The 14,210-nt window shown below is 35.6% G+C and overlaps 2 protein-coding genes across 2 annotated transcripts; both read right to left on the reverse strand.

Moving 5' to 3' along the window:
• Positions 1-3,341: 3,341 nt before the first annotated feature.
• LOC116135859 ((+)-neomenthol dehydrogenase-like) lies at positions 3,342-5,718 on the reverse strand. The gene is made up of 3 exons (XM_031421566.1): positions 5,647-5,718; positions 5,371-5,547; positions 3,342-3,719 (listed from the first exon to the last, which is right to left on the reverse strand). The coding sequence occupies exons 1-3, from the start codon at positions 5,716-5,718 to the stop codon at positions 3,342-3,344; spliced, it is 627 nt and encodes a 208-aa protein (XP_031277426.1).
• A 2,557-nt stretch (positions 5,719-8,275) lies between these two features.
• On the reverse strand, positions 8,276-10,261 carry LOC116135865 ((+)-neomenthol dehydrogenase-like). Its single transcript, XM_031421572.1, has 5 exons — positions 10,227-10,261; positions 9,733-9,985; positions 9,257-9,334; positions 8,884-9,063; positions 8,276-8,795 (listed from the first exon to the last, which is right to left on the reverse strand). The coding sequence occupies exons 1-5, from the start codon at positions 10,259-10,261 to the stop codon at positions 8,418-8,420; spliced, it is 924 nt and encodes a 307-aa protein (XP_031277432.1). The 3' UTR covers positions 8,276-8,417.
• Between the last annotated feature and the right edge of the window lie 3,949 nt (positions 10,262-14,210).

Raw genomic sequence — 14,210 nt, forward strand, 5'->3', positions numbered from 1 at the left:
TAAACTTACTAATGGAAAAATTGCAAGGTTAACCAATGTTAGGTACATCCCTGAGTTAAAAAGGAATCTTATTTCCTTAGGAACACTAGATGAGGCTAGATGTTCCTATAAGGCTAACAATGGTTGTTTATATGTGTACAAAAACCAGAACTTGGTTCTCAAAGGGGAAAAGAGGAATGGTCTATACATTTTATGTTGTGATTCTAACCTAGAATGTTTTAGAACTGTATTGTCTCCCATCAAACAAACAATAACTGAAAAAAGGCACCTTAGGTTAGGACACATGAGTTAGAAGGGTATGCACATCCTTAGCAGTCAAGGAGGGTTTGGGAAGGATATCATTAGCAACCTAAAATTCTGTGAAACCTGTGTGTTAGGAAAACAACACAGACTAAGTTTTTCAAAAGGGACTCACCTAACCACAAACTGCCTAGAGTACTTACACTCTGACCTCTGGGGACCTGAAAAAAATTAAATCCCATAGTAGGAACAGCTATTTCTTATCCATTGTAGATGACCACAGCAGAAAGGTTTAGACTTTTCTCCTAAAGACCAAAGATCAGGCTTTGACCAAGTTTAGAGATTGGAAAACACTAGTAGAAAACCAATCAGGAAAGAAAGTTAAGGCACTTCGCACAGACAATGGTCTGGAATTCTGCAATTCTAAGTTTGAAAACTTCTGTAAAGAACATGGTATTTTGAGACATAGAACAGTAGCTAGGACCCCTCAACAGAATGGAGTGGCAGAAAGGATGAACCGTACCTTACTAGAAAAGGTTAGGTGTCTCTTGTTTACTTCAGGGTTACCAAACACTTTATGAGGGGAAGCCTTAGCCACCACTACCTACTTGGTGAATAGAAGTCCTTCTATCGCCATCAATGGAAAGTGTCCCGAAGAAATCTGGTTTAGAAGAAGACCAGACTTAAGCCATTTTAGGATTTTTGGTTGTGCTGCTTATGCACAGACTGTATGAGGAAAACTTGAACCTAGGTCTACCAAGTGCATATTCCTAGGTTACCAAGAAGACACAAAAGGGTATAGACTTTGGTATAGGGAGACTCCAGGGGTAAAGATTATTGTAAGCCGAGATGTAGTGTTCAATGAGTGTGAATTCCCTTGCAAAGGACCTACCACTGATCAGGGAAACATCGAAAACACTGAACCTAACCCCAATCCTACTAGAAGTACACCAATTGAGGTGAAGTAACTTACTCATCAGCCTAACTCCACCCAACTGAAACTGAAACCCAAACAGAAGCTGATACTGAACCTGAACAACCAGAAGAAGGAACCACTGATGAGATCTTAGAACATCAACCAACTAACCTTCAACAGTACCAACTGGCCAGAGATAGAATCAGGAGAGAGGTAAGGCCACCTGCTCGTTATTCTTATGCTGAACTAATTTTTTCTACTTTGATTGCAGGTACAGAAATTCAGAGGACAGAACCTGAAACATATGAGGAGGCTATGAAATCCCAAGATAAAGAAAAGTGGGAAGTAGCAATGAGGATAGAGATGCACTCTTTAGAGGTAAACAGAACTTGGACTTTGGTACCCAAACCCAAAGATCAGAAGCTAATCCAATGTAAGTGGCTCTATAAACTTAAGGATGGTATTTCAATTTCTAACCCACCTAGGTATAAAGCTAGGCTAGTTGCCAAAGGCTACACCCAAAGAGAGGGAATAAACTTTAATGAAGTCTTTTCCACAGTGGTGAAATACAAAACCATCAGATTAATGTTAGCCATTGCTGCACACCAGAATCTAGAATTAGAACAACTAGATGTAACTACTGCTTTTCTGCATGGAAATTTGGATGAGAAAATTTATATGAGTCAGCCTATAGGATTCATTGATGTTAGGGCTCCTGACTATGTATGCTTGCTCCATAAGTCTCTATATGGCCTCAAACAAGCTCCCAAGCAGTGGTACAAAAGGTTTGACACCTTTATAATAGGCCTGGGATTTAGGAGAAGCAAGTATGACAGTTGCTTCTACTTTGATCTAGATAAAAATCTGCCCAATTATCTTTTGCTGTATGTTGATGATATGCTGTTAATCAGTAGATCCAAGTCTAGGATACAAGATCTGAAAAAGAAATTAAATTCAGAATTTGACATGAAAGATTTGGGAAATGCCAAGAAAATATTAGGGATGGTGATATCTAGAGACAGGAGGAATAACTGCTTAAAACTAGGTCAGGGTGCTTATTTGCAGAAAGTAATAAACAAATTTGGTATGACTGACTCAAAACTTGTCACAATGCCCTTGGAAAATCACTTCATACTTAGTAAAGAACAATGTCCTAAAACTGAAGTTGAGATAATAAAGATGAATGATATCCCATACTCAAATGTGATTGGCTCCATAATGTATGCAATGATAAGCACCAGACATGGTCTGTCTTTTGCTGTATCACTTCTTAGTAGATTCATGTCCAACCTTGGCAGTGAACATTGGACTGCCCTAAAATGGGTTCTAAGACACATTAACAACTTATTAAATATTGGTTTAAAGTACTGTAATAACTATTATATGCTTGATCTTGTTGGGTTCGTAGATTCAGATTTTGCAGGTAATAGAGACACCAGAAAATCCACAACTGCTTACTGTTTTACACTTGGTGGAAACTGCATATGGTGGAAATCACAGTTGCAGCCCATAGGCTGAGTACATAGCCATTGCTGATGTTAGAAGCAAACTTGACTGAAGGGAAGGTCACAATTTACTCAGATAGCCAGAGTGCTATACATCTGAGTAAAAACCCAGTTTTTCACGAGAGGACCAAACACATAGACGTAAGGTTTCACTTTGTGAGAGATCTGGTAGCCCAAGGATTAATTGAGCTGAAGAAAGTGCCCATTGAGGAAAATCCAGCCGATATGGGGACCAAGATCATCACACCAGCAAAGTTCAGGCATTACTTGAATTTGCTGTCCATGGAGTAATTCAACATAAAATAGAGCTATGAGGGATATGGTTAGAGTCCACTGCACTACTGGTTACTTTTCAAGTCTTCAAGGTGGAGATTGTTGAAGTGAAGACTGAAAACGACACCGTTTTGTTACTTAAGTGAAACGCAGAGTTTTGGGACAGAATAAGCTGAACATCCTGACCATCCAAACTGTCCAGATCCAATGGCTGAGGCTTGTCAAAGAGGGTCAACGGTATAAAAGAGAGATGAACAGTCATTTGTGTAGATCAGTTTTTAGGGTTTCTCTTGCATTCTTATTTCTCTGTTCTTGATTAGGTTTTCTGCATCTTTGAGAATCATTGTAACTATGGTAGATTGATTAGGAAGTATTAGTCAATCTGAGGGTGGTTTTTTACTCNTAATTCAAAAGGTTGTCACTTGATTTCGAGAAAAGTAAAGTGCAGAAGGTCCGCCATGAGGCAGTAGGGCCACCCTCACGCAGCTTTCAGCTCCTTCAGCAACAGTCAAGAGGCCAACATTGCAATTCATGTCAGTCATGACAAAGCCTGGGGAGACACAATTTATCATGAAACGTGGGCACTTCTTTGCCAGAATCCTTGTGTCAGCATTCATAGCTGCTTTTGAGACTATGTATGCTGATTGATACACTGGCCAACCTTCTTTGTCTAACCATCCCTCTTTGAAATCCTTCAGAAATTTGTTCAATAACTCATCCAATCTCTCTTCGGTAAGCCTATTAACATCAAGTAGCACTCCTTTGACTGATTCACCAGTAACATTCTGGGCCAACATGACAGGAAATTTTCAGCCGGACATATTTAATGCCATGAGAAATATATGTAAACAATAACAATGAGATTTTTAGCCAGTGTAAATACAATAATTTGTCCATGCATGTTGGAGCTGAGCATAAGAAATTACTCTCATAATTACCATCTGGTCATAAAATTTAGGTCAAAGCAGGTATTTAGATGATTTAATGTTTTATTATAGGAGATATTATATTAACGAAATAAAAAATCACTTTAAAGATAACTAAGAATGTTTAAAAAAATGCATTTGGTTTATTCGAATAAATTGGTGAATAATATGTTTGGTTAGGAGCATAAATGAGTATATATGTTATATAGATTACTAAATTGCCCTCCTTTTTAAATATTAATATAATAGAATTTTTTATTATTATTTTTTAAATAATTTCCTTTAACCCCCTAATTTTCAGATTTAGCAAAAACACCCTAGCAACCAAAAATGTTATAAACTTAACAAAAACACCCCAAGCCACTATAGGCAGACAGCCACCACTGTCAGTGACCGCCAACAGTGCCATAGATCTGGCCGTGAAATGGCAAGGTCTTTGGCCGTGAAACGCCAGTTGTTTCACAACCACAGATTTAGCAGTGAAATGGTCAGGTCTTTGGTCGTAAAACGCCAATCGTTTCACAACCAAAGATGTGGTCGTGAATTTGGCCATTTCCGATAGATCCATGGTTGAAAACAGCCTCATTGGCACACGGTTGGCCATATACGACCGATCGTAGGCCATTATGACGACTTTTGGCAACCTCCGGCGACTGTCCACGATGGCTGGCAGTAATGGCTAGTTCTAGGTACAATGGCATTTTTGTAAATGATAACAATAACAAGGGCAACGTTGTCCAGAAAATTTAAAAAATGAGGACAAAAAGGTTTGTATGAGTGAATTGGGTGTTTTGTAAACCTTAATAAATATAAGGCTAATTTGAACCAAATGTGGGAAACAAAATATATTACCTTGGGTAAGTTCTAACAACAGCAACACCCCCCCCCCCCCCCCCCCCCCCCCCCCCCCCCCCACCCCCCCCCCCCCCCCCCCCAAAAAAAAAGATATTAAGATTCCCTGTAATTTACCCCCTAAATGCCACTGTTTGTCATAACGAGAATAATTTTTTACAAACCAACCAAACATCATCATCTGTTCAATTTGAAAAATATTACCCCAATAATCTAAAATTAACCCGATTCAAAAGACCTCAAAGTATGCAATACTAGTTCAATAACATGACTGCATTACATTAACAAAGATTTTAAAATTCTAATTTGTCCATTTAGCTATAATTTTTCTGGAAGCACTGTACTCACTATTTTCAGTTAATTACTGAGAAATCGGTCAGAAGCTGCTAATTTTATGACTCTCACTTTCTTTTATACAGGACCCTTGAGAATGGGGTGTGTGGAACATGATTGTTCAGCAATGTAAAATGAAGCAAAAAAATTTGCTAGCCAGATAGAATATGAAGCGAATATCAGTGTTTTAAAGAAACTGAGTGATCAGCTATCTAAGACTTTCTCAGAAAGCAATGTGCATTTACAAGGTACTTTGAATATATATACGAGAGCAATCAAGTATACATAAAGCACGTTATCTTGGAAATAGAAGATTTTCTATTACCTTCAACGTTCCTAGCAAAGAGGCGACGTTGACAATCCAGGGTGAATCAGATAACTGGAGAAGGGGAACAAGTGCTTCAGCCATTCTTTTTACATCATAGTAGTTTGTATTCACGCATTCTTCTGCCATCTCAAGAGTTTGAGTTAAAATTTCATTCCAATTTATGTGCTCTACTGGCTGAATCAAAAAAAAAAAAAAAAAAAAAAAAAATTAACTTGAGAATCAAAATGTATCCCATTTATGATTTAATTTATACAAAATGCATATTACATTTACCCACAATATCAAAGTCATATACGCTTCAACAAGATTATGTGGTGCAACTATGTCAGACATTCGTTTTCTCATGTTCAACATTTCTCCTGCTCATGCTTGACATGCCGCTTGCTACTTGCCCTACATTTGCATAAAGTAAAAACCTACCCAACCACGGGCAAGCTTCACAGCTCTCGAAAAAGCATCAGGCTCTTTAACTGCTCCAGCAGTCCCCGCATTATTATTATTATTATTATTTGTGAGAGGGATTGTCTAGATAGTTTGTGCGTCCCTTAATTAATTTTTTAAGATCTCGAAGTTACGATCGGGTAAGTTTATAAGTGATCACTCTCATTAGAATATGTGAGGATTCAAACTCAAGAGCTTATAAAACCTCTTTTGTTCTTTTAGCATCAGGTCATTCAATGGTGGTTGATTTGACATATTATTCACATGCCCAACATATTGGCTTTTCGAATAATCAATCTGATTGATTAGAATAGATCAAACTTAATGAATAGTGATTCGATAGCAACTTTTAGGTGTATTATTCAAGAGATCTTGAGTTTGAGTCTTTTCTTGGTTGTTAATAGAGGTAGTCACTAAAGCTTTTATTCGGTCGATGATTTTAGGGTCTTAGAGTATTAGTTGAGGTACGTGTAAACTAATCAGAACACTTTAATCGTTAAAAAATATTTTATAATTTAGTTTTGTGTAACATATTGCATGTTTTATTCAGCTCTATATTCATACACTTATGTCTTTAATTAATCAACCTAAGCATAAAAATTCAAGTTTAAGACAAGTGTGTTGTATAATAATTAAATTTTAACAAATAAAAGAGAGAATGGACAAAGCAAGAGAATTGAGAGCAGACGTAATTGATATGGACCTCTCAAATTTTGGATTAATATAAAGGAGAGATTTGAACATAACAAATCAGTAATACTCTCAACAGCTCAATCTGACTAGACCCATTTGTGTTTACAAGATTATAAATCAGTGAGTGAATATAATTCTGTTTTATTTGGCATTGTCAATATTAAGATTATGTGGAGAGAAAATATCTGTAGAAAATAAGTTGGAAAAAACATTCTCCACTTTCCAGCTTTCCAATATGCTCCTGCAGCAACAATTCAGGAGCATATTAGAAGGGTGAAACTACAGGAGCATATTGGAAGGGTGGAAAGTGGAGAATATTTTTTCCAACATATTTTCTTTAAATATTTTCTCTCCACATAATCTTAATTTAGGTCAAATAAAATAGAATTATATTCAGTAATAGATTTATAGTCTTGTAAAAGCAAATGGGTCTAGTCATATTCAGCCGTCAGGAATATTACTGATTTATTATATTCAAATCCCTTATTCAGATTAATCCATAATTGGAGTGGATCTTTTATATCCCTATACTCAACTCGTAGTCCTTCTTTGATATGATGCTGAAGGAAAATAGTAACCTTTAATTTTTCCTACAAGGACGCCATGTTTCCTTCCTTAATCACTTCCCCTAGTTTCATAGATTCTAGATGGAGAGCTAGGAGTGTTCAAAAGCGGTTAAATGAACTGGTTAACCGCTTTTTTGAACCGAATCGATTTTTTTGTTTGAAAAAATTCTCGAACCGGTTTGGAGGGATAACCGGTTTTCCCTTTTTTTTTTAATTTTTTCCTAAATTAAATTGTAAATATAAATAATACATATCCAAATAAAAATTAAACATTCATACATATCTATGACCGCTACTAACAATACATTAAAAATATTATTATTTTTTTATTTAATATATGATATATTATATTATTATTTTTTTATTTAATATATAATATTTATTTTTATTTAATATATATATATATAAAACCGGTTCAAAAAACCAATTTCGGTTGACTGCTTTTTATTTTTTCCTGAACCGAAAATTCGGTTTTTTGAATTTTTCGAACCAAAACCGAACTGTTTTTTCCGTTAACTGGTTTTTCGGTTCGGTTCAGTTCGATTTTTGCACTTTTTTTAACACCCCTATGGAGAGCAATGTCTAGGGCGCATTCATCATAGTTATTTCCATCTAGTCTCAAGGCCTCCTACGGGAGCTTCACAAGGTTCGACATTTCCAAAAACTATTCATTAATAAGAGTAATGTAATTAGTTACGCATCTTTTGGATGTATGTCATAGGATGCATTCAGGCATCCAAAACTAACAAATGAAATATAAAATGAGATAATTGTAAAGAATCAATAAATAAAATGACAATTATATATAAATCTGTCCATGAAGGGGGTATTTAACAATAATAAATAGATCCGACTATAGAGGTAGAATTTAATAATAATAAATAAATTCAACCATAAGAGCAAAAACATAAATTAAAGAAGACATGTAAGATCGAAATACATAGTTTCAATAAGGGTGTAATTTTATACTTGTTAAACTCTTCGTACTGATAACTTGTTGTAATATTAATGATGATATTTAGTAATAACTCAAGAAAGATAAAGTAAACAAAGTAAATAACAAGGACTAAAGTGAGAGAATTGAGAGATTTGATTGATATTACTTAATCCCTCAAAAGTTTTTGGATGTAAAGAATGAAAGGGAGGAGGGTATTATAGCCATCACACCATCCCACTTTCACCGCCTCAAGTTTCCTCCACCAATAAGTAAACGGTGGAGGTTCATTGCTTATAATAAACTGGTCATATTCAGTCTAATCCTTATTGTTACTCGACATCTTGCCACTTACAACACCACGATCTAACTATCAAATCACAACCCTTAAATCTTTCATTCATTTTGGATTAAAAACGTGACAGTTGATCTCGACTATAGAAAAGGCCAGAAGGCCCGGCATGAGGCAGTAGAGCCAACCGCACAGGACTTTGTGCTCCCTCAGCAGCATTAAAGAGGCCAGTATTGCACGTTATGTCAGTTTTGACAAAGCCCGGGCAAACACAATTCACCAAGAAAGCTGGGTATTTCTTGGCCAGAATCCTTGTGTAAGCATTCATAGATGCTTTTGAGAGAATGTATGCGGACAGATATGTCGGCCAACCTTCTTTTTCTAAGGATCCTTCTTTCAGATCCTTGAGAAACTTGCTCAATACCTCATCAATTCTTTCTTCTGTAAGGCTTTCAACATCGTTTAGCACTTCTTTAGTCCCTTCATTTGGTATATTCTGTACATGTCAACATTGTGCATGTTTCAATAATATATTTAAATTAATTTCAATGATATAAATTAGCTCTGCAAGTCACTTTTTTTACCTTTAATAATCCTAGAAGAGAGGAAACATTGACAATTCTTGGTGAATCGGATAATTGAAGGAGGGGAACAAGACCTTCAAACATTCTTTTTGCACCATAATAGTTTGTGTTCAGGCCTTCTTCTGCCGCCTCAGAAGTTTGAGATGCAAGTTCATTCCAATTGGCATGCTCTCCCTGTGGCTGCATCATGCAAACAAACTTAATCCCCTCGGACATTAATTTGAAGAAAGCTTCATGCCCAAATACCACAACAAAAGGTTAATATATATAGCCAGTTATCATCTCTCTAATTTGCTTTTAAGCACAATATATTTAACTTGACAACAAAGCTCAATCGATCAACAAAGAAACATATAGTATATAGGATACCTACCCAACCACCAGAAAGTTCTGTGGCTCTAACAAATGCATCAGCGTTTAGTGTAGCTCCACCAATCCCTGCATTATTCACCTGTACATTCAAAACAGTATCCCTATTTAAATGGATTTGAAAGCGTTAAAACGAGCACATAACTTGGAGACCCATTGCTATTCTGAGATGTACGTTATGATGAAGTTCATGATCATGAACTATAATATTGAACATATAAAATTGGATTCCGGTTGTACTTTTATAGCCTCATTTTCTCCTTATACACCTATTAATGGAAGAGAAATTAAGGGTAAACTCTGGTGAAGTTTCTTGGCGATTATATCCTTTCTTAACAAAAGTGTCCACAATTGTGCTGGATTACAGGAGATACTATCTCCATTATGAACGCATATATTTACTAATCACCAATCCATAGAATGCAGTTATATTAAGAAAAAGATTGAAATTTCAAGGAAAATAAGGGTTGGCCTGAATACCAATATATCAAGTTTTTCAAATTGAGTCGTGATGAAATCTGCAAGAGAAGCAACACTAGCAGGGTTTCCCACATCAAGTTGATGAAAAATCACATAGTCAGAGAGACCAGGCTCAGACTCCTTCAGTTTTTGAACAGCTTCAAGGCCTCTCTTCTCATCTCTGGAAGTTAGCACAACGACAATCCCATTAGAAGCCAACTGTCTACATATTTCAAATCCAATTCCCTTGTTAGCTCCTGTCACAACTGCATACCTGGTACACGAAAACATGTAATATTCAGAAATTAAAAGTCTGACTAGCATGACATACATATATATATGGTAAAATCTTGTTTTAATTTTTTGCATAGCTATTTCTAATATGTTGCTACTTCATGCAGCTTGTTTAAGTTTAACTGATGAATTCTAAAGCCTTTTCAAAATCCACCACGTTAACACTGGTCAAATCTAAGCTAAAAACAAGAGGAAACCAAAAGTCAAGAAAATTTATATACCTCTTTGTCGCAAGAAAGGGTGATGTTTGTTCCATTTCCATATATATTTGTTGAGGGACAGGAGCAGTGTATGAACGTTAAACTAAAGAAAAGAAATGAAATGGGCTTTCGTGTTCTTGAAGATCTGTGTAAAGTTTCTTGTTTTAACTAGGGCTGAAAAAAAAAATCGAAAACCGAATCGAACTGGAAAATCGGATCGAAACCGAATCGAAAAACCGGGTTTTCAGATTAATCAATTCAGTTTTGGTTTTCAAAAATATCCAAACCGAAATTTTGGTTTGATTAATGATTTAAAGATAATATTAAATCAATTAGCCGAAACCGGTTTTTAAAAAATTAATAATAAATAAAATATCTTTACCAATAGAAGTTATTGTGTATCAACCTTGTTGAGAACCATCGCATCTAGGATTATAGAAATATTCTAAACTTAATAGATAACTGTGACAAAGCCGAACTAAGAGCCCATTAAGAGAAGAAACTTCTGTGACAAAAAGATGAGCATCCAATTAATACATATTACTTAGAAGAACTAATACAAGAGAGTGTTTTAGCTAAAGTGAGACATAAAGAGAGAGAGAAATTTTTATCTCATTCCTTGATGTCTTCTAAGAGAAGGGAGGCTCCTTTATAGGGAAGGAGGAACGCTTACAGAAAGACACATAAAAAACCGGGACACTAAAATAGGAAAGACAGATGTAAGCATATGGGTTTGTCAACAGTAGATACACCTGATAGAAAATCTACTGGGTATTCTTCTGCACGTTTTCATAGGTCTGCTTCTCCACTCAATTATTTTTCTTTTCGTCTTTTTCTCCTTCTTTTCGGACTTCTCAATTTGTCTGCTTCTCTTCCTCTACTTCACCAATTTCCTTTTTCTTTTTGTCTTCTTCTCTTCATCTCCTTCTCCACTTTTAACACTTTTCCTTTTCTTTTTTATCTTCTTCTCCTTTCACTTTTCTGTTTCTCTTTTTTTTTTTTTTCTTCTTATCCATTTCTTCTCCTTCACTACTTTTCTGTTTGGATTTGGATAAGAGACGAGAAGAAAACGCCATAATGACTTCAGCATTCTTCTTCTTAGATGTTTTGGTACATTTTTAGCTTTAGGGTTTGTTTGAAAGCTCTGTGTCTACATTTTTGTTTATGAGTTGTCTCAATATGAGACTAAGTGAGACTCCATTTCACTACTTTTCTGTTTGGATTTGGATAAAAGGCAAGAAGAGAACGCCATAATGACTTCAGCATTCTTCTTCTTTGACGTTTTGGTACATTTTTTGCTTTAGGGTTTGTTTGAAAGCTCTCTGCGATTTTGTTTATGAGATGTCTCAATCTGAGACTAAGTGAGACTAATTTTGCGTCTTAGGTGTTAATTTGTTTGTTAGGTAAGCGTTGGATTTTGATTTGAGGTATTTAAAATCGACGGCTATGAGGCGTCCATTTGGTGTCCTTGCTAGTCTAAAGAGTCCAGCTTCAGATTTTATTAAAATCAATTAACGACGGTTCAAAAGATAATTCGGTTCGGTTTTGGTTTGAATTATCTTTTAAATCGAAAAATCAGTTCGATTTGAAAAATATGCAATCCAATTCGATTAACCGGATTTTCACACCCCTAGTTTTAAGAAAATGATTTTTGGCGTGACCTTGTGGATTAGTTTCACAAAATTAACGTTACACATGTAAGTGTAGTGTGGTCTTTGAATCAATGATTCCTACACATGTATTTCATGCAAGATACGTTGAAACAGTTTGAGACACGAGAGTCTCATCTATAAATGCAATTATTTACCAACTCACATTACATATAAACATTTTAATAATTCAATACGACGTCAGATCTTACGCCTCAAACTGCCAGCCAAAATTGAACTCTTTTTTCACTTAAAATAAGTGGTTTGATAAGAAAGTTGGTTGCCTATATACAGCAAATTCATCTTGAGAATATAGTTGCTATCTTTTGAGTTTTGACTAGCGCTTAGGATGAGAATAATGCCAATTGAATTGTCAATTTTTCTCTTTGTTTTATTATTTCATATTTTTTTAAACAGTTAACCAATTATAAACTATCACTTTATAATTGCAAGAGAAAGTTTATAAGAGGATTATAGATATATATTTTCCTACCTACCCTTATTTTCCCTCTTCCTATCGATGTTAACGTTTCCCAAACTAGTCACCTTATTATTTATAAGAATCAAAGTATCTAATGTTGTCTTTTAATGAGTTTTAGAGAAAGAGAAGGCAAAGGCTAGGTAGCTGAAGCCTATACTCCTCTTAAAATGTACAGAATTCCTCATATTTTAGCAGCATACATAAAACCAATAAAAGTACTCCCATCTTTATCACTGAGATTAACTGTTTTGTAAGGAATCAGTAAATTACTTCAAAAGGTTGTCACTGATTTCGAGAAAAGTAAAGTGCAGAAGGTCCGCCATGAGGCAGTAGGGCCACCCTCACGCAGCTTTCAGCTCCTTCAGCAACAGTCAAAGGCCAACATTGCAATTCATGTAGTCATGACAAAGCCTGGGGAGACACAATTATCATGAAACGTGGGCACTTCTTTGCCGAATCTTTGTGTCAGCATTCATAGCTGCTTTTGACTATGTATGCTGATTGATACACTGGCCAACCTTCTTTGTCTAACCATCCCTCTTTGAAATCCTTCAGAAATTTGTTCAATAACTCATCCAATCTCTCTTCGGTAAGCCTATTAACATCAAGTAGCACTCCTTTGACTGATTCACCAGTAACATTCTGGGCCAACATGACAGGAATTTTCACCGACATTTTAATGCCTGAGAAAATATTAAACAATAACATGAATTTTTAGCCAGTGTAAATACAATAATTTTTCCATGCGTTGGAGCTGAGCATAAGAAATTACTCTCATAATTACCATCTGGTCATAAATTTAGGTCAAGCAGGTATTAGATGATTTAATGTTTTATTATAGGAGATATATTAACGAAATAAAAATCACTTAAAAGATAACTAAGAATGTTTAAAAAATGCATTTGTTTATTCGATAAATTGATGATAATATGTTTGGTTAGGAGCATAAATGAGTATATTGTTATATAGATTACTAAATTGCCCCCTTTTTAAATATTATTATAGAATTTTTTATTATTATTTTTTAAATTTCCTTTAACCCCCTAATTTTCAGATTTAGCAAAAACACCCTGCAACCAAAATGTTATAACTTAACAAAAACCACCCCAACACTATAGGCAGACAGCCACCACTGTCAGTGACCGCCAACAGTGCCATAGATCTGGCCGTGAAATGGCAAGGTCTTTGGCCGTGAACGCCAGTTGTTTCACAACCACAGATTTAGCAGTGAATGGTCAGGTCTTTGGTCGTAAAACGCCAATCGTTTCACAACCAAGATGTGTCGTGAATTTGGCCATTTCCATAGATCCATGGTTGAAAACAGCCTCATTGGCACACGGTTGGCCATATACGACCGATCGTAGGCCATTATGACGACTTTTGCAACCTCCGGCGACTGTCCACGATGGCTGGCAGTAATGGCTAGTTCTAGGTACAATGGCTTTTTTGTAAATGATAACAATAACAAGGGCAACGTTGTCCAGAAAATTAAAAATGAGGACAAAAGGTTGTATGAGTGAATTGGGTGTTTTGTAAACCTTAATAAATATAAGGCAATTTGAACCAAATGTGGGAAACAAAATATATTACCTTGGGTAAGTTCTAACAACAGCAACACCCCCCCCCCCCCCCCCCACCCCCCCCCCCCCAAAAAAAGATATTAAGATTCCTGTAATTTACCCCCTAAATCCACTGTTTGTCATAACGAGAATAATTTTTACAAACCAACCAAACATCATCATCTGTTCAATTTGAAAAATATTACCCCAATAATCTAAAATTACCCGATTCAAAAGACCTCAAAGTATGCAATACTAGTTCAATAACATGACTGCATTACATTAACAAAGATTTTAAATTCTAATTTGTCCATTT

The sequence above is a fragment of the Pistacia vera genome, unplaced genomic scaffold, assembly GCF_008641045.1.
Source record: "Pistacia vera cultivar Batoury unplaced genomic scaffold, PisVer_v2 Contig304, whole genome shotgun sequence".
Lineage (NCBI taxonomy): Eukaryota > Viridiplantae > Streptophyta > Magnoliopsida > Sapindales > Anacardiaceae > Pistacia > Pistacia vera.